The 20,539-nt window shown below is 51.6% G+C and overlaps 3 protein-coding genes and 2 long non-coding RNA genes across 8 annotated transcripts; 3 read left to right on the top strand and 2 right to left on the bottom strand.

The window, feature by feature from the left end:
• Positions 1 to 2,250: 2,250 nt before the first annotated feature.
• Positions 2,251 to 5,046, bottom strand: EIF1AD (eukaryotic translation initiation factor 1A domain containing). Of its 2 annotated transcripts, XM_079103324.1 has the most exons (7): positions 4,633 to 4,814; positions 4,535 to 4,551; positions 3,832 to 4,005; positions 3,582 to 3,690; positions 3,380 to 3,488; positions 3,173 to 3,217; positions 2,251 to 2,568 (listed from the first exon to the last, which is right to left on the bottom strand). In XM_079103324.1, the coding sequence occupies exons 3-7, from the start codon at positions 3,916 to 3,918 to the stop codon at positions 2,424 to 2,426; spliced, it is 495 nt and encodes a 164-aa protein (XP_078959450.1). In that variant the 5' UTR covers positions 3,919 to 4,005; positions 4,535 to 4,551; positions 4,633 to 4,814; the 3' UTR covers positions 2,251 to 2,423. The 2 variants fall into 2 exon arrangements, with proteins under 2 accessions (XP_078959450.1, XP_078959449.1); XM_079103323.1 differs by lacking the exons at positions 4,535 to 4,551; positions 4,633 to 4,814 and adding an exon at positions 4,836 to 5,046.
• Positions 5,047 to 5,395: 349 nt separating this feature from the next.
• Positions 5,396 to 7,207, top strand: BANF1 (barrier to autointegration nuclear assembly factor 1). 3 transcript variants are annotated; one of them, XM_079103330.1, is made up of 3 exons: positions 5,396 to 5,494; positions 6,196 to 6,334; positions 6,694 to 7,207. In XM_079103330.1, the coding sequence occupies exons 2-3, from the start codon at positions 6,212 to 6,214 to the stop codon at positions 6,838 to 6,840; spliced, it is 270 nt and encodes an 89-aa protein (XP_078959456.1). In that variant the 5' UTR covers positions 5,396 to 5,494; positions 6,196 to 6,211; the 3' UTR covers positions 6,841 to 7,207. The 3 variants fall into 3 exon arrangements, with proteins under 3 accessions (XP_078959456.1, XP_078959457.1, XP_078959458.1); XM_079103331.1 differs by lacking the exon at positions 5,396 to 5,494 and adding an exon at positions 5,701 to 5,796; XM_079103332.1 differs by lacking the exon at positions 5,396 to 5,494 and adding an exon at positions 5,783 to 5,801.
• Positions 7,000 to 16,762, bottom strand: LOC306639623. Its single transcript, XR_013757694.1, has 2 exons — positions 16,512 to 16,762; positions 7,000 to 7,481 (listed from the first exon to the last, which is right to left on the bottom strand). It is a non-coding gene; the product is annotated as an uncharacterized lncRNA (long non-coding RNA).
• Positions 10,597 to 11,260, top strand: LOC306639924. Its single transcript, XR_013757702.1, has 2 exons — positions 10,597 to 10,732; positions 11,083 to 11,260. It is a non-coding gene; the product is annotated as an uncharacterized lncRNA (long non-coding RNA).
• A 137-nt stretch (positions 16,763 to 16,899) lies between the features above and the next one.
• On the top strand, positions 16,900 to 18,485 carry CST6 (cystatin E/M). Its single transcript, XM_079103329.1, has 3 exons — positions 16,900 to 17,231; positions 17,830 to 17,955; positions 18,308 to 18,485. The coding sequence occupies exons 1-3, from the start codon at positions 16,992 to 16,994 to the stop codon at positions 18,389 to 18,391; spliced, it is 450 nt and encodes a 149-aa protein (XP_078959455.1). The 5' UTR covers positions 16,900 to 16,991; the 3' UTR covers positions 18,392 to 18,485.
• The last annotated feature ends 2,054 nt before the right edge of the window (positions 18,486 to 20,539 follow it).

The following is a 20,539-nucleotide window of genomic DNA, read 5'->3' as shown; positions in this document are numbered from 1 at the left end:
TTTGCAGAAAATTTTTTAAAAAGTACTTCCAATGAGGAATCAATGATTCAATAAATTTTATAGGGACAAGTTAATCTTCCAGGGAAAAAAGTTAACTCTCTACAGCCTATAAAACACAAACTTCAGATGAATTTCTGTATCTGTGTACACAAATATAGCTTTAACTCATATGGTTTTTATATACACATGTACGTGCATTTTATACCTGTAAACACATGTGTATTTACAGCAACACTAAACAGAAAGTGTGTAAGAAGCAGATAAATGAGGTGGAAGCTGGAGAGAATGTTGGGATCAGTATGGGTTCTCCTGGTTGCTTCAGAAATGAGATATTCTATAGCATGTGTTGCTAACACCTCCAGTCATGAGCAAAAAACCTTCCAAAAACAAAACAGAGTCCTTAAGGACTACTCCAGAGCACAAGGTCCACTGGATTACAAGAGAAGGTGAAACAGGAGCACACTCGCAAAGCTGGCAAAGGCCACTGCTTCTCCATGAAGCATGAGCCCATATCTACTAGGGGAAGGGGTACTGAAGTTTTGAAAGAAACCCCAGAGTAGGGCTGGGGATATAGCTCAGTTGGTAGAGTGCTTGCCTAGCATGAAAATGGCCCTGAGTTCAATCCCCAGCACCATCACACACACACACACACACACACACACACACAAAAAGGAACACCAGAATAGACCTGCTGGGCAGTGCTAAGAGTCCAGTGAGGCTTGGAATGATGAATTTGAAGCATAACCAGGGAGCCAGGTTGGCTGCTTTCTGGCTCAAGTGCCTGCAGTTCAAGCAGAGGTGAATGATGGCGGGAATATTAGGTTTGGAGAACAAGAATAAAAAACTTTCATAGAGATAGTTGAGAAAGTAAAGACAGGTAAATGTACAGGTATCTAAATTCTGAAAGTACTGTAATATTTAGTAATGTCAGAGGTTCAGGGAGTAGGGGGATAGGAAGCAAGCCAGAATAGAAGACTAGGACATTCATGAACCAGGGGCTCCATCGTGGGATGTAAAAAATGACTCAACAGGGTGAAGACTGAGTCAGGATGTGAACTCTTTTATATAGGTATATTTTAGTTGCAGGCAGACACAATACCTTTATTTTACTTTTATGTGGTGTGGAGGATGGAACCCAGGGACTCATGCATGCTAGGAGAGCACTTCACCACTGAGCTACAACTCCAGCCCCAGGATGTGAACTCTTTGATGCCTAAGTCAATGCCAATCCTAAGGAGGAAAGGAGAGCCAGAGACAAAAGCACCTAAGAAGTGGGATGACATGGTTTCCAAGAGGGTCAATGTCTACTAGGGAGAAGGAGGCAAGAAGACAGCTCAAGTCCAGGAGATCCAAGGTCAGTCTAGGCAACATAGCAATGCCCATCTCAAAAAAAAAACAAAAAAAAAAAAAAGAAAGAAAAAGAAAAAAGGAAAAGAGGGTTATGGGGAAGTCAGAAGGAAGCCAGCAACCCTACTTTTTGGTGCTGATGCACAAAGGGTGAGGGTGAGGGTGAGAACACAGCCGCCATTTAAAAAGTTATACGACAGTCTGGGACACCCTGGTGTAGTCTCACATTCCTGTAATTCTAGTTACTCAGGGAGCCTGAGGCAAAGGGATTGAAAATTTAAGGACAACCCCAGCAATTTAGCAAGACTCTGCTTTTAAAATAGAACTATACAGGGCTGGGATATAGCTTAGAGCACCTGCCTAGCATACACAAGGCCCTGGGTTCCATCCCTAATACTGGGGTAGAGGTGTCGGAAGATGGTAAAAGCAGAGGTTTGCTGACCACAAAGCAGATGTTCTGGAGGTGACGAAAAGTTAAGGGTACAAGAAAGATGGTCTAACTGGGGATGCACAGCAGATGAGCAGTCCAGTGGTAAGGAATAACTAGAAAGGCTGGGGAAGCAGCTGACAAAGCACCATGGGATTCATCCAGAGCATCTACAGAGGCAGGCGGGTGGGCACTAGGTCCTTCACTGCAACATTGAATGCTTGTATCGATGTTAACTGCAAGCAGGCTAGCAAGTGGGACTGTTCCTAATTGTTAAAAACACGCAAGGAGGCACAGCACAGGGCCTGGCACTTTCTAAATGCCCAATGAATGTGTATGACTGAATCACCTGGGAAAGACTCAGTCAGCTCCCATGCCCTCCCCAGTTCTGGCCACTAACCACTGGCCTCCACCAAAAAGCAGGTTTTTACTTTACCATAAGTCTCCCTCCCCACAGAGAGCCACTCAGACACCAGTACAAGTTACCACCCACCAGGGGTTTAATTTTCCTAGGACAAAAGATCAGTTCAAGAGGGTCCTGCCTTGTCCCCATCCAGGGGTAAAGATCTGCAGGGCACCCTGGGAATGCCCAAGCCCAGTGAAGCCTGGGAGTAGTCCCTGAGCAAGTAGAAAAGTGGGTCCCAGAGTCTCAGGCCACTTCTTCCTCTTCACTCTCCTCCTCACTCTCATGATACTGTCTGCGATTGGTGTTAACAAAGAGGTCAGAATCATCTTCAGAGGCAGACTCTTCTCCTGATGACTGTGGCTCAGCTGGGAGTTCTGGCTGAGTCTGTCTGCATGGAGGAAGCAGAGTCAGCCCAACACCTTCTGGGAAAATCAGATCTGTAACCAAGGAGTCCCCCAAAAGGACCATTTGGCCATGCAGTCACACGCATAGGTGTTTGAAAAGGGAGCAGTCCCCGCCCCCACCCCCCCAAAAAAAAGGAGAAAAAGAGAGCAAAAGTTCCTTAAAAACCACAAGGAGGGACAGAGTCAGAAGAGTCAGAGCCAACAGTGGGAAAACTTGGCCAAGAAGACAAACACTGTCCCCCACCCCAAAAATTTGTATGGCCATTGGCTTCAGTTAGGAATGAAAACAATTCTAATACTTACTAGGCCCACATTCCATACCAGGTACTATACTAAGCAACTTTGCTTCTCACAAAGCTCCTACTTTATAGTCTTAAGTGCCTATAGTCATTTAGCTGTAAGTGGCAAAGACAGGAATTTAACCCAGGGCATCTAATTTTCAAGCCATATTCACAACCGCATGTTCTGCCCCATGTTTAAGAACGCTCACCAGGTACCTTACAGAGGGAGAAAGGGAGGCTCCACTTTCTCCTGACACAAGGGTGAGAACCCCTATTTTCTCTTCCTATACTAGGGCGTGCTCCTCACCTGTTCCTGTTGTGCTTCTCAGCCACTTCAGAGAAGGCCTCAGGCCTGTGCCAAGAGAAGAGCCAGGTCAGAGAGGAGAGAGAAACCTCTCAGCAAAAAAGCTGTTTCCAGCTGTCCCTGCCAGGGATGCCATGTTCTTCCCACTCCCAATTCCCTAGCTAGGAAGTCAGTGCCCCCCAGAAACCACAAAGCCAAGGGGCACCCTACCAAAGGCCCTCCTTCTGTAGAGAGCGCACATGGTCCTTGCAGAGAACAAAGGAGATCTCAGCCTTCACCTTTTCTCCCTCTTCAATGGGGTCAACAATGAGAAAGTCCCCTATAGGTGAGAAAAGGCAAAATAGTCGTGCCTGCAATGGGGAGCCAGGGTCACAAGAAATGGTTTTGTCTCCCAGAAGGCTGCCTTTCTCACCTCTCTTAATCCAGATGTTCTTGCGGTACTTGGATGGCATGCTCACCAGGAAGCGCTGCCCTTGGGCCGTCTCCACCTCATGCAGATTGTTCCCTGGGGTCCTGAGTACCTGGTCCAAGAAAGACCAAGAGACAGTTTGCTTCATCAATCACAAACACCCTCTGAGCTGCACTGCACCCTACTCCCACCGCAGGGGTCCTATTGAGCAGAGAGGTTGGGAGCAGAGCATCCTGTGCCCAATGCCACTCACCCTCACGATCTGTTGCTGGTCAGAGGGCACCATGTGCTCCCCCAGCACCTCCTTCACCACATGCTTCCTCTTGGTGGCCTGAGACATGCTGGGTCCTGTCCCAGGGTGATTAGGAACCAGAACACCGTCAGCTCCTCTTCCTGAGTTCTTTTGATGACAGTTTCAGAAGCCAGACTGTATGAAGATGGGAGGGGCCTTTTACTGGAGAGTGACAGTGTCCTGGTTAAGGATTCAAGGTCTCACTGCCTGAATTCAAATCCTGACTTGGCTATTCCCTGTTTATCATTTTTAAAAATTTTTATTTATTCATTTTTGATACTGGGGATTGAATCTAAGTGTGCTTTACCAGTGAGTTACATCCCCACCTCTTTTTTTTTTTTTGAGATGGGTCTGGCTAAGTTGCTCAGGGCCTTGCTAAGTTGCAGACGCTGGCCTCCAATTTGGGATCCTTTTGTCTCAGACTTTGAAGCTGCTGGGATTACAGGCCTGCTGCAGCAAGGGGTGCCAACTTTTCGTTAACAAACAAAACTGTTCGACTTCTCTATGACCCAGAGAAAACAATAGCTAACACAATACTGCTATAAAATGAAATAATGAAAATGCTCTCAGCATCGTGTATCTCACACGAGATGACTTCTGTTATCAGAAGTACAGTTGTGGTCAGAAACTATACACGTTTCAGAGAATTTGAGATAAATTGTACCTTCCTCGACATGATTTCTCGACAACCCAAATCTAGCACAGCCACATAACACAAATGCTCAGTCTCATAACACACTACAGGCAGAGCCGAATTCAGCGACTACCACGACGGTCCAAGCCAGAAGGAAGTGAAAGGTCGAGGTGAGCAAGCTTTGTCTGCGGCAGTGGCCCTATTTGAGTACTCAGAAGACGAGAGCTGATACCGCCCAAAACTAATGGTTTCCAAAGAAAACTCCGACGTGCCTCTAGTTGCCATCTCCTGTCCTCCGCTCCCTTCACCCGGAGGAAAGACCCACACTTACTCGGTGGTCCTCGGTCCCACGGACTCTTCACAAGCAACCCTGTTTTCCGGCTGAACGCTGAGAATGGCTCATTGATGACTCGAAATTTCAAAGCCGCGCCGACGAAAGCACAGAAATGGGACTGGCTGGTGATCACCGAGGAACAGCAGTTCTGGACTCCAGATCTCAGGCGTCCCCAATTTCCCCCAGACCAACTCCAGGGAGGACACTAGTCCGAATAGGACCCTGTCGTGTACTTCCGGCGCGCTCTCAGAAACCTTCCGACCGCCCTTCCCCTGCTTTGTCCGTTCCTTTAACTTGTCCTACCGCGAGGTCTGTCAGACCTAAGTCCTTGAGTTCTAAGTACCGGGCAATGGAGAAAGGAAGTATCCTGTTCGGAAGCTTCTCTCCCTCAGACTGGAAGAGCAGCCCCGAGAGCAAGACCACAGAGGGCAGCGTGCTTTACAGGAGGAATCAAAAAGGAGCGGCTAGTGTGGACATTAGACCTGGGGCGCTCCAACTCTATGGTTCCTCAGCGGCTAGAAGTGCCCAATTGGTTTTTTTTAAGGCGGGTCTTGAGGTGACCCGGAAGCGGAAGTCGAAGAAAGTTCTAGTGGCTTGAGGTATCGGCGGGAGCGGCCGACTGGCGAGAGCAGCCGTTACAGGGGCCGGAGCTGCCTGTGAGCGCAAACTTCCGAGCGGGTCCCCAGCGGGAGACCGGAGGGAGGGCGGGGAGGAGGGAAGGAGAGGGACCCCGTTGCTGTGGCGAGCCAGGGAATGCATCTTAGGAGAGGGTTCGGCCGCGCCGCGGGGAGGAGCGGCGCGTGTAGCGTGGGAGCGGCGGCGCGTGGAGGGGGCGGGGCGGCGCACGCCGGGGGCGGGGCGAGGCCGGCGGGGCGAGACGGGAACCCCGCGGGGCCGCCGGGGCGGGGGTCTGCGCTGCGGGCCTGCGCCTTCGCCCTGAGTGCCCTGTGGCGGGTAGGTGAGGTAGAGACCCTGCTTTGGTTTTTCACACCATGTGGCTGCCCCGGGCAGGGTCAGTGTCGTCTTTCCGCAGCCAAGGTCACCGAGAGGGTGACAGCTTTAGGGCGGGCCCTGGCTCCCGACTCTGAGTGTCTTCCTACTGCCCTGCGTGCGCCACCTGTTCGAGCAGGATGGTATTTCTTTTGGGACTGTACCGAAACCTAGGTCCCCCAGGGAGTGGAAGACATTCTTTTCCGAATAGTGGGGGGGTTGTCCCTGGCCCTCAGTTCTCTCTGTGAAAGGAGGAGATTCTGATAAGCTACCGTAGTGGCCTGGCTTCGTCTTAATATGAGATTGCTCTCGAACCTTTGGGAGCTCAGGTCCTCAGCCCTAACTCGCTTTTTCTTGGGATTCCCAGATTAAGCTCGATCAAGATGACAACCTCCCAAAAGCATCGAGACTTCGTGGCAGAGCCTATGGGGGAAAAGCCAGTGGGGAGCCTGGCTGGGATTGGTGAAGTCCTGGGCAAGAAGCTGGAGGAAAGGGGATTTGACAAGGTGTGGGTTGGCTACATGTACCAGGGGAGAGCTGGGGGCAAGAGACTGCGATTTCTCAGGGCAAACGGAGTCGGGGAAGCGAGGGGGGGAGGAGTACACCGTGGTGGAAAATCTGAAGTGACTGGCCACCTGGGAGAGATGAAGTAGGTGCAGAACCTGCCCTGCTTTATGAGCTTGTGTGCTCTGAATGTCACAAAAGTGGCATTGCTCTCCCATCCAAGTACCCAGCAAGGTACCTTGCTGAGCTTCAGAGGCCAGAGGGGATGTGGCACAGTCAGAGTGGTAAGGTGGAAGACAGCGGTCTTGCTCTTATTCCCACAGCACTCAGCAGCATGCCCTTTGTTTTGCCTGTTTTGCAGGCATATGTTGTTCTTGGTCAGTTTCTGGTGCTAAAGAAAGATGAAGACCTCTTCCGGGAATGGCTGAAGGACACATGTGGCGCTAATGCCAAGCAGTCCCGGGACTGCTTTGGGTGCCTTCGAGAATGGTGTGATGCCTTCTTGTGATGTTCTCTGGGGAGCCGTCTATCCCCAGCCCCATTATCAAGTCTCCAGAGTTTGCAGCTCAGTGGGGGCTCCTTGTCCTCTACAAAGGAAAAGATTGCTGTTGTCGTACTCCAGGGTCTTTGGGAGTTCTCTCCCCTCACCATTTCAATCTTTTTGGAATTTTTGCTCTTGCATGCAACTCCCTTTCCCTTTCCCCTGCCAGTTCCATGGAAACCATTAACCAGCTTTTCTGATTGGATTCCTGACCCCTTCCCTCACCCCCACCTTCACCTCTGGTCTGTTTGATGCCATTTGGCACCTTTTTTTGGCATAACAGTCACTGTCCTTGTAAAGTTTTTTAGATCAATAAAGTCAGTGGCCTTCATGACTGGTGTTGTGTGTTGAAAAGTAAGTGGGCTGAGAATTGCCTCTTCACCAGGGGCTGACTTGTGTGCTACTCTCCTTATCAGTGCAGATCGAAACTGACAGATTGGCTTCCCACTCCTAGAGAGTAGCTACCCTACCTACATGGGCCTTGGGCAGGTGGCTTGGAGTGTCCCAATCCCTGGATGACGTGGGAAAGAGTGTGGGTTGATCTCTTCCTGGGAGCCAGGTAAGCTGTGGTGTGCCAGATGTCACTCAAGTCAACAGCTAGGCAGCACCTGGTGGAAAAGTCAGTGGGAGTCAGGTACCAGGAAGAGGGTGGACTGGATGTGGGTAAGAGTTCATCTACTGATCATCACATCATCTCTCATGTCCTCAGAGGCATGGGCAGGGCTCTTGCTATCTGCCCAGCTGTCTTAGGGGGAAAGGAGTGTGGGAGTTACACTTGAATTCAGTATATTTAGGTCCTTTTCTCTTGTTTTCTTGTCTGGGGATTGAATACAGAACTTTTCATACACTAGGCAAGCACTTTACCACTAAGGTACGTCCCTAATCCATTTTAGTTTATTTTTCGGTACCAAGAATTGAACTCAGGCACTTAACCGCTGAGGCACATCTCCAAGTTCTTAAATTTTTAGACAGGACCTCACTAAGTTGTCCCGGCTTCAAATGGGCAGTCCTCTGCCTCAGCCTCCTGAGTTGCTTTGTGTGACAACATCACGCCCAGCTTGGTCCTGTTCTTTCTTGGGACACTTATGAACCGGTCCTTAAACTGAAACTTACAGTTTTTTCCTTTCATGATAATAAACCATTGTTTTCTTTTTTAGAAGTGAAGAGACTTGGGACTCAGAAGTTAATTTGCCCATAGACTTGTTGCTGGGAAATAGCAAGGCTAATACAAACTTAACTTGGTCATGTCACTTACTCACTCTGTCTCAGTTTTTCCACTTAGGAAATGAGATTGTTGTAGGGACCAGATGAAATGCTAGCTATATATCACCCATTTGTGCTTGGCATTCATCTCTTCAACAGACCATCATTGAACAGTGACTTACTTGCTGTATAAATAAAATGTCCACACAATCTTTACTGGCTGAGGAGGCCCAAGTGATGGGCCTTAAATAGGTAATATGAGTTTTCAGTGATCTCAGGATAGTGAAAAATTAAGAGAAAGTTGACAAAACTACATTAATGTTAGAAATTCCATTTAAAATTGTAGAGTGAAGAGAGTGGAAAGGATACTTGTAAAATTATAAAGGAAGAACCTTACCCAGGGCACATGGAACTGTGGGCAAGAAAAAAGTAGAAACATTAGAAAAACTGGTAAAAGACATGAAAGGCAGCCCCAAAGAAATATACCCTAACATGTGATAAGGCTCAATTTCATAGAAATCAGAAAAGCAGATGCCATCAACACCCACCCAATTGACAAAAATCTTAAAAGCCAGACAATAACAAGTGTTGAGCAAATGGAGCCACAGGAACTCCTGTGTTGGTGGCAGTGTGAATTACTGTGAGCACTCTGGGAAACACTTGGACATTATTTTGCAAAACTGACACACCCTGTAAGCCAGGAATTCCACTCCCAGTACTGCTTCTCAGAAGCTCCTGAACACCTGCCCCAGGACATACATGAATGTGCATAACTGTCGATTACAAGAGCCCCCAACAGGGTACAACCTGTGGCTCTCAGTGTGGGAGATCAATAAGTAAGTAAATAAAGCTGCTCTGTGGTGAAAAACCAACAAATCCCAAAAATGGGAAAAGGAAAAAAAAAAAAAAAGAGATGGAGTCCACTCATGAAGTTGAGTGAATTCTTGCTTAGGGATCCCTACATAGATGGTAAAGCTAGAAAGAAAATCAAGAAAGTAGGTGTAGTGGGGGCTCGGGAAGTAGCTCAGTTGGTAGAGTGCTTGCCTCACATGCACAAGGCCCTGGGTTCAATCCCCAGCACCACACACACACACAAAATAAAGAAACTAGGTATAGTGATGCAGGCCTGGAGTCACAGCTACTTGGAAGACTGACTCTTTAGGATTGCAAGTTCAAGGTCAACCTGGCAACTTTTAGGCCCTGTCACAAAAATATCAAGAGCCATTACTGCACACAAAAGAAAAGAAAACCAAGGAATGCTTATAGCAAAAGTTAGTAGTAGGTTGGTAGTATAGCTCAGTGGTGGAGAGCCTGCTTAGCTTGTGTAAGACCCTGGGTTCCATCCCCAGCACAGGGGTTGGGGGGTTGGGGGGGAGTCAATACAAAGAAAAATCAGTGGCGGGGGCAGGGGTTGTGATAGGGGAAGGGCTTGGTAGTGGGAGTGGCTCTTCCATCTCAACCTGTGGGGTGGTATTGTAGACGTTGGCTATTAAATTGAGCAGGGGTCAGGTGTAACTCAGTGGTAGCGTTTGCCTAGTATGTGTGAGACCTGGTCTTGATCCCAGCACTGCGCTGCAAAAAAAATTATTTTACTTGAACATGTGTGTTCTTTGGTGCCCTTAATGTGTATCAGCTACATTTCAGAATAACAGAATAAAAGGAAAAGCAAAACTAAAGACCGGAGGATAGAACAATGATCCCGTAAGTGGGACACTATTGTCTATAGGAATGAGGGTCCAGTCGAGGCTGCATCTGGGTAGGATGAATAGCCCACTGTGGAAGAGGTACCAGGTGGCTGCAGTCAACAACAGTACAGGCAGAAGCACATCCTCAAGGCACAGAGTAAAGTGCAGCAGGCCAGGCCAGAGAGGTGCTACCCAGGTGCCAGGTGAAGGGGGTGGCGAAAGCACCTCCTTTTTTTTTTTTTTTTTTTTAAACAGGGATTGAACATAGAGGTGCTTAATTAACTAAGCCACATCCCCAGCCCATTTTTGTATTTTATTTAGAGACAGCAGCGCCGAGTTGCTTAGGGCCTCACTAAGTTGCTGAAGCAGGTCGTGGAACTCACAGTCCTCCTGCCTCCACCTCCTGAGCCACTGGGATTACAGGTGTGCACCATTGCACCCAGCCAAGTTGACATTTTTATACAATGTTTTGAAAATAGATGAATGCCAAAATCCATAACAGACAAAATAGCTGGATTTCAAAGAGAGGATCCAACTCTGTATACCAACTTGCCTCTGCCACCTCTCCCTAGTCCTTGCTAGACGGGGGCAGAAGGGATAGCAGCCATTCTTTCATATTGGCTCCAGATTCAGGAAGGTGTGCCCCGGTGGGTCTCAACCTCCTGCCTGGCCCAGGCCTCTGCCCCCTGCCTCACATCCCACCAGAGCCCCTTTCCCACCTGAGGTCTGGGTCCCCAGCTCAGAGCCCTGCCTGTGCTTGGGGCAGGGGGAGACAGTGGAGGGAAGGGAGGGGGCATCCAGGCCTGTTTCCATGGCTCTCCTCCCATCTCTGGCCTTCTCCCCAGCTGGTGGCTGGCATCAAGTACTATCTGACAGTGGAGATGGAGAGCACAGCATGCCGCAAGACCGGGGTCTCTGGAGACCACGTGGACCTCACCACCTGCCCCCTAGCCACTGGGGTGCAGCAGGAGGTAACAGCACTGCCCCCAGTCCTGGCCCTGCACACAACCTGAGGCCCTAGGCTTGTCCATCCAGAGCTGGTCTGGCTGGCCAGGCAAAGACCTAGTTGAACCTGCCCTGCCTTTGGGTGACTCAGTTTCAGGCCTGTGTGAGGTGCAGGGAGGAGGGTTGGGGCTTCCCTGTGTGTGGGGAGCTTGCTGGAGAGACCTGGGATCTAATCCCATCATCGAACTGTGTGTGTCCCTGGGGCCAGTGGTTGCCCCTTTGTGTCCCCAGAGTGACAAGGCAGGCAGAGGGCTGGCTCCTGGGAGGAGGCTGGCTGGGCTCGCCTCATCCCTCCCCGTGGCCTGGCTCTCCACAGAAGCTGCGTTGTGACTTTGAGATCCTTGAAGTCCCCTGGAAGAACTCTTCTCAGCTTCTCAAGCACAACTGTGTGCAGCTGTAATCTGCCTCCCAGTGGGAGTGGGTGGGAGTGGGCACATGCTGGAGGGCACCTCAGGGCCACCAGCCACATCTGCTGCAATAAATCTCTAGCACTGCTTCTTGCCTTGGTTTCTTCTGTATGCTCCACTCCCCACTTCCCACCGGACTCCTGATGGCTCCAGGCATTCCCCAGCTGACAGGGCACCCATGGCACCCCAGGGGGGCACTGTCCCAGCCCAGACAGCTCAGCCCTTGAATCTGGGGACCCCCAACTTTGCAGCATCACAGACACAGGGAAACAAACTCTGGAGTCCCCAACCATAGACTCCCAGTAGCCTCAGGTGAGGGATGGGAGACAAAGTCACAGAAGCAAGATCATGTCCCAAGAGAAGCCCTGGCGACAGTGTCTGTGAGCACTCAGAAGGGCAGCCTGTGCCCTGTTCCTCTCAGCATCTGGGAGGAGCTCAGGCATGCGTGTGGGGGGTTCAGCCCAGGGGGTCCTGGACCCTGAGCTTCCTGCCCACGAATGTTCCTGTGCCTGAGTGTGGCCCAGCATGGGCTGCCTGTCCTGCACAGCCCCTGCTGGCCAAGAAGCCATGAGGTCAGGACACGGCCTCTCACATTTTCACTGGTAGGACTCCACCACTGTGTTCCCTTGCAAGACCCCTGCAAGGGAATGGACATGTAGCCCCAGAGAGAGCAGGCTCAGACCTGCTGCCCACAGCAGGGACGATTCCCACAGGAAGGAATAGGTTTGACTGAATGTCACTTAAAGAAAATAGAGTTGCAACATTTCTTGCACAATTGAATTTGTGGCTGTAATGCATTCTCTCTCTCTCTCTCTCTCTCTCTCTCACACACACACACACGCACCTATAACCCCCCAACCTGCAAACATTCACACCCATAAAACCACAGGACACACTTTCAGATGTTCCCAGACACTACAGACATGTCCCCAAAATGCACCAGTGCCCACTTAGCAACCAACTACCCAACAACGCAACCTAGCAACTCAAGCAGGCTAAACAGAAGCGGCACCTTAAGGCAGCTTAAGAGATGTGTGCACAGACCCCATCACTAGCCAGAGCCCCATTTCCCCACCTGGGCTGTTCCTTGGATGTGCCAACTTACACTCAGGACAGGGGACAGTAACCTGGTGCCTTGAGGCACTGGGTGCTGCAGTGTGAAGCCCAGGCTGGCAGCACAGGGGTGGTGTGGGGAGCACCCCAGCAGCCACAGACAATAGGTGAGTTTCAAACAATATTGAACAAATGAAGCAAAATATACAATGGGATGATTCTGTTCACGTAAAGTTAAAAAGTAAATTCTTGCTTAGTGATCTCTATATAGGTGGTAATACTAGAAAGAAAAGCAAGGAAATGTTTATTGCAAGTCAGTAGTAAGCCTGGCATGGTGGCACACACCTATAATACCAGCTACTTGGGAAGCTGAAACTGGAGGATCACAAGTTCAAGGCCAGCCTCAGCAACTGAGTGAGGCCCTGTCTCTAAATAAAAAGGCTGGGGGCATGTCTCAGTGGTACAGTGCTTGTCCAGCAGGCAAGATCCTGGGTTCAATCCCTAGTATGGCAAAGAATAATAATGAAGAAAAAATCAATTGTGATTATCTTTGTGTGATAATGGAAGGGCTTGAAGGTGGAGTGGCATCTCCATTTCTTGACCTGCGTGGTGGAAATACATGCATTCATCCTGTAATTACTTGTTTAAAGGAACGTGTATCTTCTGCCCTGTTTTCTGTGTTAGCTACATTTCAGAATAATAGAAGGATAAGAGGAAAGCCAAAAAGAGAGAGCTGGGGATAGAATGATTGTGGGACAAAGTGGACAGGATTGTCACTAGTAGGAATGAGGGTTCTTTCAGACTGGGTCTGGGCAATGTGTGGCTCAGCTGGCAGCTTCCAGGTGGCCAGAGCAGGGCCTACTGTGGTTCTGCTGCTTCCTGGGAGGAGCCCACTGAGATAGTAGAGCAGCCTTCTCTGGAGTCTGAGACCATACTGTGTGCCTGATGGGTCCAGGCACACTCACAGCCTCAACCTTCGTGTGACACTGTCACATGCCTGGTGTGCTGAGGCGGGGGTTTGGTAGGGCCACGGTCTCTCCACACTCAGCCATGACATAGCCAGCTTGTTGTCATTGAACAGGAAGGTGATGGAGACGCTCTCCCGTTCCACAAAGCCCTTTCTGTGGCTCTAGCCCACACTGGTTGCCTCCCTGGCTCTGGCACTGGGACCCTGTGGGATCCTGTGCGACATGCTGTCTGTCTGCCTTGTTTCCTCATCGTTTGCCTTTCCCTGGCTCACCCATGAGCTTTGTCATGTCTTCCTTGGGGCTTGGGTGGAGCTCAGGACAGATTGGTAGGCCAGGAGCCCTTCATCTGGGCTCTTTTTATTGTACCCTCACACAAGTTTCTGGATCAGTCTTGGGGCAGCAGGGGACAAAGGGCATCTAGAATATACCTTGTGACAGAGTGGACTCTCAGAGGTTCAGCTCAACTCAGTTAATAGGCCAAAGGGACCAAGGCCTGGCATGCTGGAGAAAGCAGGCCTGGTGGGGGAGGGTTAGGAGTCAGAACTTCTCAGTCAGTGCTCAGGTTGGCTTGAGCTCCGCTAGCCTGGGGTCGTCAGTGGGCCCAGAAGTCAGCAAATATTTACCCAATATACCCCCTGCCACCCCCACCCTCTGCATCCAGCCAGAGCTTGACCCCTCAGTTGCTCTAGTCCTCAGTGCTCAGATCTGGCCTGGAGCTTAGGATGAACCCCAGTGTCCTGAGGGCTTCTTCCTGCTCTCCCTAGAAAGGATGGGACAAACAGCCCAAGACACCAACCCCCCCCCCGCCCAGAGGCAGCCCAGATGGAGTGGAAGATGCTCAGTTGGTGCTTATGGCTGTGGCCCCCTTTCAGGGTTCCCCTCCCTGTAGGCACCAGGGCTCTCTCTGCTGCCATCGCTCCTGGCTTCGACTGATGATAACCTTGAAGGGCCAGCCAGGCATGGTTCTGCACAAGATCTTCCCTTGCTCACCCAGTGATCTGGAGCCAGTTGTTCCACTGCTCTGGCTTCCGTCTCCTGGGACCAGCCAGTGAAGGGCTGTGAAGGCTCCACCAGCTGAGGAGCAAAACGCCCTGGGCCCTGAGGGGAGCGCCTCCACGGAATCACAGGTGTCCTTGCCAGAAAGCCTTCTTTCCAGGATATCTGTGACAAGGCAAGGGGAGCAGAGCCCTGGGGAGGGAATGTCCTTCACCCAGATGAAGCCTCAAGGAAGAGGGATCTGGGGCCAGCAAGAAGGTTGCCAGGGTGAGCCCAGGGTGAAGAGGTTGTCAGAGGCCTCCCTGGTCATCAAGATCCATCAAGCCATGGACAAGAGAAGGGTGCTGTGAGCAACCTGGGTTGGGATGCTTGGGCCACAGAAAAACTGGAGCCTGTGTCCCATGGCCAGTGGGATAGCCAATCTCAAGCTCATGCTTGGCCCAAGGCTTTTCCTGGAAACCAGAGTGATCCAGACAGGATGGAGTCTGGGCTGCAGGCTCCTTTCTGGATGAGGTAGACCACCTTCAGGAAGCACCCCTCTGCAGAGCAGCCTGGTCTCAGCACAGGACATTCCTGGCATGTGGGTGCTACTCCAGGTCCTACCGCTTCTCCTTTGACCTCTCCTTTCCTCTTTATAGGAAGAGGTAATAATCACTACTCTGCAGAGTCACTGAGAATAAGAAGATGTGGCATAAGGCCTAGCATGTGGCAAGAGTCCAGTGATAGTTAGTTTCCCTCTCCTCCCCCTCTTTTCTCCCCAGACAGCATTTCTAGTCAAGTGACTTCAGATTAGCTCTGATTAATTCATCTGCAAATGAGGATAATACTACCTCAGAGTTTGAATAGCAATCAGTGAATGAGAGGTCCTTGGAAATTGCTAGACTGTAGTGCCAAAGACTCATTGGCATTAGCACAAAGAAGTGATAGATAGGGTAGGTGACAGTAATGGGGGACCCACTGGTTCTTGGTGGGTCAGAGATGGTGTCCTTTTCAAGGGAGCTGTGAGAGGTAAGTGTGACCATGACTGAGCTCCTGGTGGGACAGCAGAGTTGGGGGAGCCCAGGAGGCTCCCTGCTTCCTCCCACCTCTCCTGTGAGTTGTCCCATGCCTCTCAACTCATGGACCCTGCTTGGCCAAGGCCTCCTCATCAAGCCAAGCTTGGGCCAGCTCTCCCACAAACTGAAGTCTTTCCCTTTAAGACTGAAACCTGAGCCTGTGACAAACTTGTGACCCTTTCCTTGGAATCCCAGGGAGGTAGCAGTTTGTTTTTCATAGCTGGACAGAGGTGAGGAAGGAAGCAGACTGACAGCTGGACTGGGCATTGACCATGCTCTGGCCTGAGAAATCACTTCCTCAATGGCCTTGGGATTCTAGAATTGGGGAGGGGGAGATACTAGATGTCCACTTATGATACTCATCACAGTAATAGTGCTAGGGGGATGGCACATACCTGTAAACCCAGTTGTTCAGGAGGAGGCCGAGGCAGGAAGATCTTAAGTTCAAAGCCAGTTCAAAGATCTTAATTTCCACAATTTAACAAGACCTGGTCTCAAAATAAAAAATAAAAAAAGGTTTTGGATGTATATCAATGGCAGAGCAACACCCCCCCACCACTTCAATCCCCAGTACCGCAAACAAAACCAAAACAATAATAGCTACCCCTCACCAAGCACCAACCATTTGCCAGGTACCATAAGCGACCACCTCCTCTGAGCCCCACTGCTAAGAGCTCAGTGTCCCAAGGACGAATGCCCTAGCTCTCCACATGTATCATAGCATAAACTAGTAGACCCTAAAGCACAAAGGATTCCAACAAAGTCCAGGCCTGTCCTGTGTTGACTGCTTCAGTGATGTTTTTTCTATATTAATTACTGAATTCTTTCAAAAAATTGTGGGGTCCCTATGTTGCTGGTACCTGTAGCACTTGCCCAGTGTGCCTATGGGAGATTCTGTCTGGAGACACTGGCATCAGAACAAACTTAGGAGAAAAAAGTCACCCTTTTTTCAAGATGAGGCTCTGGGAAGTTGAGTGACTTGTCCAAGTTCACCCAGTCAGTAAAATGGCAACAGGTATGACAGCCCCTCCTTCTGACCAGTTCTTACCCTTAGGACTCAGTCTGGTTTAGGACTACAGAGATCTTGGAGCTCCAGGGCTCAAAAGCCAGGGTCTCCATTTATTGGCGATCAGCTGCTGTCTGTAGGCAAATCAGCTGCTCCCTTCCTGTTAACTCCTCTGCAAGTGGAAACACTAGCAATTCCCACTTGGTGCTGATTGTGAGTTAAATTAACACAGGCTCAGGGCGGTAATGTCTCCAACTTACGTGCTGTTTGTATAACATCTGGCCTCTTCCAATTTACTTGTATCAGTTCAAAGATTCCTCACAATTCCCATTTTCCCAAAAAGGAAACTGAGGCAGTGAGAGGTTAAGGAACATCTCCAAGGTCACACAGCCAGGAAATGGTGGGACAGTAAGAGCTCAAACGTAGGTGCTGTTGGTAGCTCAGACTGGACAGCCGTCTAGTGAACTGTTCCTACAGTGGCACTTGTCTCTGAGGGCTGTCGTTGTGCTCTCCCTTGCTGGAGGGGAGGGCAGTGTAGCATCCTGGCACACGGAGGTTCTCTGCCCCTCGTCTCTGCCCGCAGGACCTGGGGGAGGGGAAGGCGCGGGCTGTCCCCAGGCACCCTGCCCGGATCCCAGCCGCGGGGGCGCGAGCCGGTGCGGGCGGCGGGCGGGGCCGGGCGGGGCCGCGTAGCCGGTAAAAGCAGCACAGGCTTCAGCCGGGCACCGGCACTGGCAGCCATGGCACGTCCTCACCTCCCGCTGACAATGGGCCTGGCTCTGCTCGCGCTCTGGCTCCTGGCGCTGTCCCCCGACGCCCGCGCCGATCCGCGGGGCCGCAGGACCGGAGAACGCAGGGACCTGGCCCCCAGCGACCCGCAGGTGCAGAAGGCGGCGCAGGCAGCTGTGGCCAGCTACAACATGGGCAGCAATAGCCTCTACTACTTCCGCGACACGAACATCCTCAAGGCGCAGAGCCAGGTGAGCTTGGTGAAGGAACCCCGCCAGGGCAAGGCGCCCGCCCAGGCACTAGATGAAGGGGATGCCAAGGCCACACCAATACTGCACACAATACTTTTTAAATATTTCATTTATTCGTTTGTTTTTTGTGATTCTGGGGACCTGAGGTAGGGCTTTGGGCATGCCAAGCAAGTGCTCTACCACTGAGTGCACCCCAGCCTACTATGCAGTGCTCTTAAAATTTTTCTTTTGAAAAATCCATCATAAACCAAATTTCAGAGTCAGAAAGAGTAAATACAGAGTTCCTTTCATTCATCTCCCCCTGGTCCCTGCCAGATGGGGGCAGAGGGGAGGCAGAGGGGACAAGTCAGCAGGCAGTCTCTCCCTGATGACTGCCCCAGTTTTGGGAAGGTATAGCCTGGTGAGTCTCAGCCTCCTGCTGGGCCCAGGCCTCTGCCCCCTGCCTCACATCCCACCAGAGCCCCTTTCCCACCCGAGGTCTGGGTCCCCAGCTCAGAGCCCTGCCTGTGCTTGGGGCAGGGGGAGACAGTGGAGGGAAGGGAGGGGGCATCCAGGCCTGTTTCCATGGCTCTCCTCCCATCTCTGGCCTTCTCCCCAGCTGGTGGCTGGCATCAAGTACTATCTGACAGTGGAGATGGAGAGCACAGCATGCCGCAAGACCGGGGTCTCTGGAGACCACGTGGACCTCACCACCTGCCCCCTAGCCACTGGGGTGCAGCAGGAGGTAACAGCACTGCCCCCAGTCCTGGCCCTGCACACAACCTGAGGCCCTGGGCTTGTCCATCCAGAGCTGGTCTGGCTGGCCAGGCAAAGACCTAGTTGAACCTGCCCTGCCTTTGGGTGACTCAGTTTCAGGCCTGTGTGAGGTGCAGGGAGGAGGGTTGGGGCTTCCCTGTGTGTGGGGAGCTTGCTGGAGAGACCTGGGATCTAATCCCATCATCGAACTGTGTGTGTCCCTGGGGCCAGTGGTTGCCCCTTTGTGTCCCCAGAGTGACAAGGCAGGCAGAGGGCTGGCTCCTGGGAGGAGGCTGGCTGGGCTCGCCTCATCCCTCCCCGTGGCCTGGCTCTCTCCACAGAAGCTGCGTTGTGACTTTGAGATCCTTGAAGTCCCCTGGAAGAACTCTTCTCAGCTTCTCAAGCACAACTGTGTGCAGCTGTAATCTGCCTCCCAGTGGGAGTGGGTGGGAGTGGGCACATGCTGGAGGGCACCTCAGGGTCACCAGCCACATCTGCTGCAATAAATCTCTAGCACTGCTTCTTGCCTTGGTTTCTTCTGTATGCTCCACTCCCCACTTCCCACCGGACTCCTGATGGCTCCAGGCATTCCCCAGCTGACAGGGCACCCATGGCACCCCAGGGGGGCACTGTCCCAGCCCAGACAGCTCAGCCCTTGAATCTGGGGACCCTCAACTTTGCAGCATCACAGACACAGGGAAACAAACTCTGGAGTCCCCAACCATAGACTCCCAGTAGCCTCAGGTGAGGGATGGGAGACAAAGTCACAGAAGCAAGATCATGTCCCAAGAGAAGCCCTGGCGACAGTGTCTGTGAGCACTCAGAAGGGCAGCCTGTGCCCTGTTCCTCTCAGCATCTGGGAGGAGCTCAGGCATGCGTGTGGGGGGTTCAGCCCAGGGGGTCCTGGACCCTGAGCTTCCTGCCCACGAATGTTCCTGTGCCTGAGTGTGGCCCAGCATGGGCTGCCTGTCCTGCACAGCCCCTGCTGGCCAAGAAGCCATGAGGTCAGGACACGGCCTCTCACATTTTCACTGGTAGGACTCCACCACTGTGTTCCCTTGCAAGACCCCTGCAAGGGAATGGACGTGTAGCCCCAGAGAGAGCAGGCTCAGACCTGCTGCCCACAGCAGGGACGATTCCCACAGGAAGGAATAGGTTTGACTGAATGTCACTTAAAGAAAATAGAGTTGCAACATTTCTTGCACAATTGAATTTGTGGCTGCAATGCATTCTCTCTCTCTCTCTCTCTCTCTCTCTCTCTCTCACACACACACACACACCTACATCCCTCCAACCTGCAAACATTCATACCCATAAAACCACAGGACTCACTCAGATGTTCCCAGACACTACAGACATGTCCCCAAAAGCACCAGTGCCCACCTGGCAACCAACTACCCAACAACGCAACCTAGCAACTCAGAAGCAGGCCGATCACAGAAGCAGTGCCCCAAGGCAGCTCAGAGATGTGTGCACAGACCTATCACTAGCCAGATCCCCATTTCCCCACCTGGGCTTTTCCTCGGATGTGCCAACTTACTTACACTCAGGACAGGTGGCAGTAACCTGGTGCCTTGGGGGTTTTGTCAGCAATGTTCAAGCCCAGGAATGGCATGGAGAGGGCTCTGGCAGTCCCTCCCTGCTGCCCACAAACCTTCTTTCCAAATAAGTCCTATATCCCACCTGTTCCTGCCTGGGCCTCATCCAGTGGTGGGACCTTAGGAGCTGCAGTGCCAGCTCCTTGCCTGCTGCTATGGGGGCCACACACGGGTGAGGATGGAGAGTTAAAAAATAGATTCTGAGTCCCACCTGATCTGAGCAGCTGAGGGCTTGACAGGGACATGAGGAATAACATCAGCCCTGTTCCTGCTGGACCCTGCCAGCTGTGGCAGCCCAGACAGCCAGGGTGTGTGTGTCTGGCTTGTAAATGCTCCATGTGACACCAAGTAGGAGGTTCCGACAAGGGACCAGTGCAGGGTAGGTGACAGGAAATGCTTGTTGAATGAGTTTGTGAGGTCCTGGGGTGAGGCAAGGCGCAGGGATGACTGCTTCGTGGCTTCTCCATCCCTGGAATCTGTGCCCTAACCTCAGATGGCATTCCTCTGCGCAATCTATTCCTGAAACTTGGGCCAGCCTGTGCCCTCTGCTAGGCTAGGGAGGGTGAGCTGCTTCTGTCCTAAGGCACTGGGGCTCCACCACTGTCTCGTGCAGCCCAGAGGCAAGGGGTGGTTGTCAAAACTGCAGCACCCTGGACTGACCTCTACTAAAAGTGAGACAGTTGTAGACAGTGAAAGACCCCAACCCTGGATGGGAGCCCCCAGGTTCAGGCTTGGCTTGAACTAGATTCAGTGCTAGGTCTGCAGTACCCAGCACAGGCTAGCCCAGCCATGGCCACAGTCTGTCCAGGCTGAGGATATAAGTAGGGGAATCTCCCAATGCAGCTGGTCCATCCACACACTCCTGCCCCCATCTGCCCAGTCTCCTCCACCCTCCTCACTGAGGCTCTGTAGTCTAACCCCAGGCAGGGGAGGGGATGGCAATGACCTCTGACCCAATATCCCCAAGGTTGGTGT

Source organism: Sciurus vulgaris, assembly GCF_902686455.1.
Source record: "Sciurus vulgaris genome assembly, chromosome: 11".
Lineage (NCBI taxonomy): Eukaryota > Metazoa > Chordata > Mammalia > Rodentia > Sciuridae > Sciurus > Sciurus vulgaris.
This window is presented reverse-complemented; position numbering and strand designations above follow the sequence as displayed.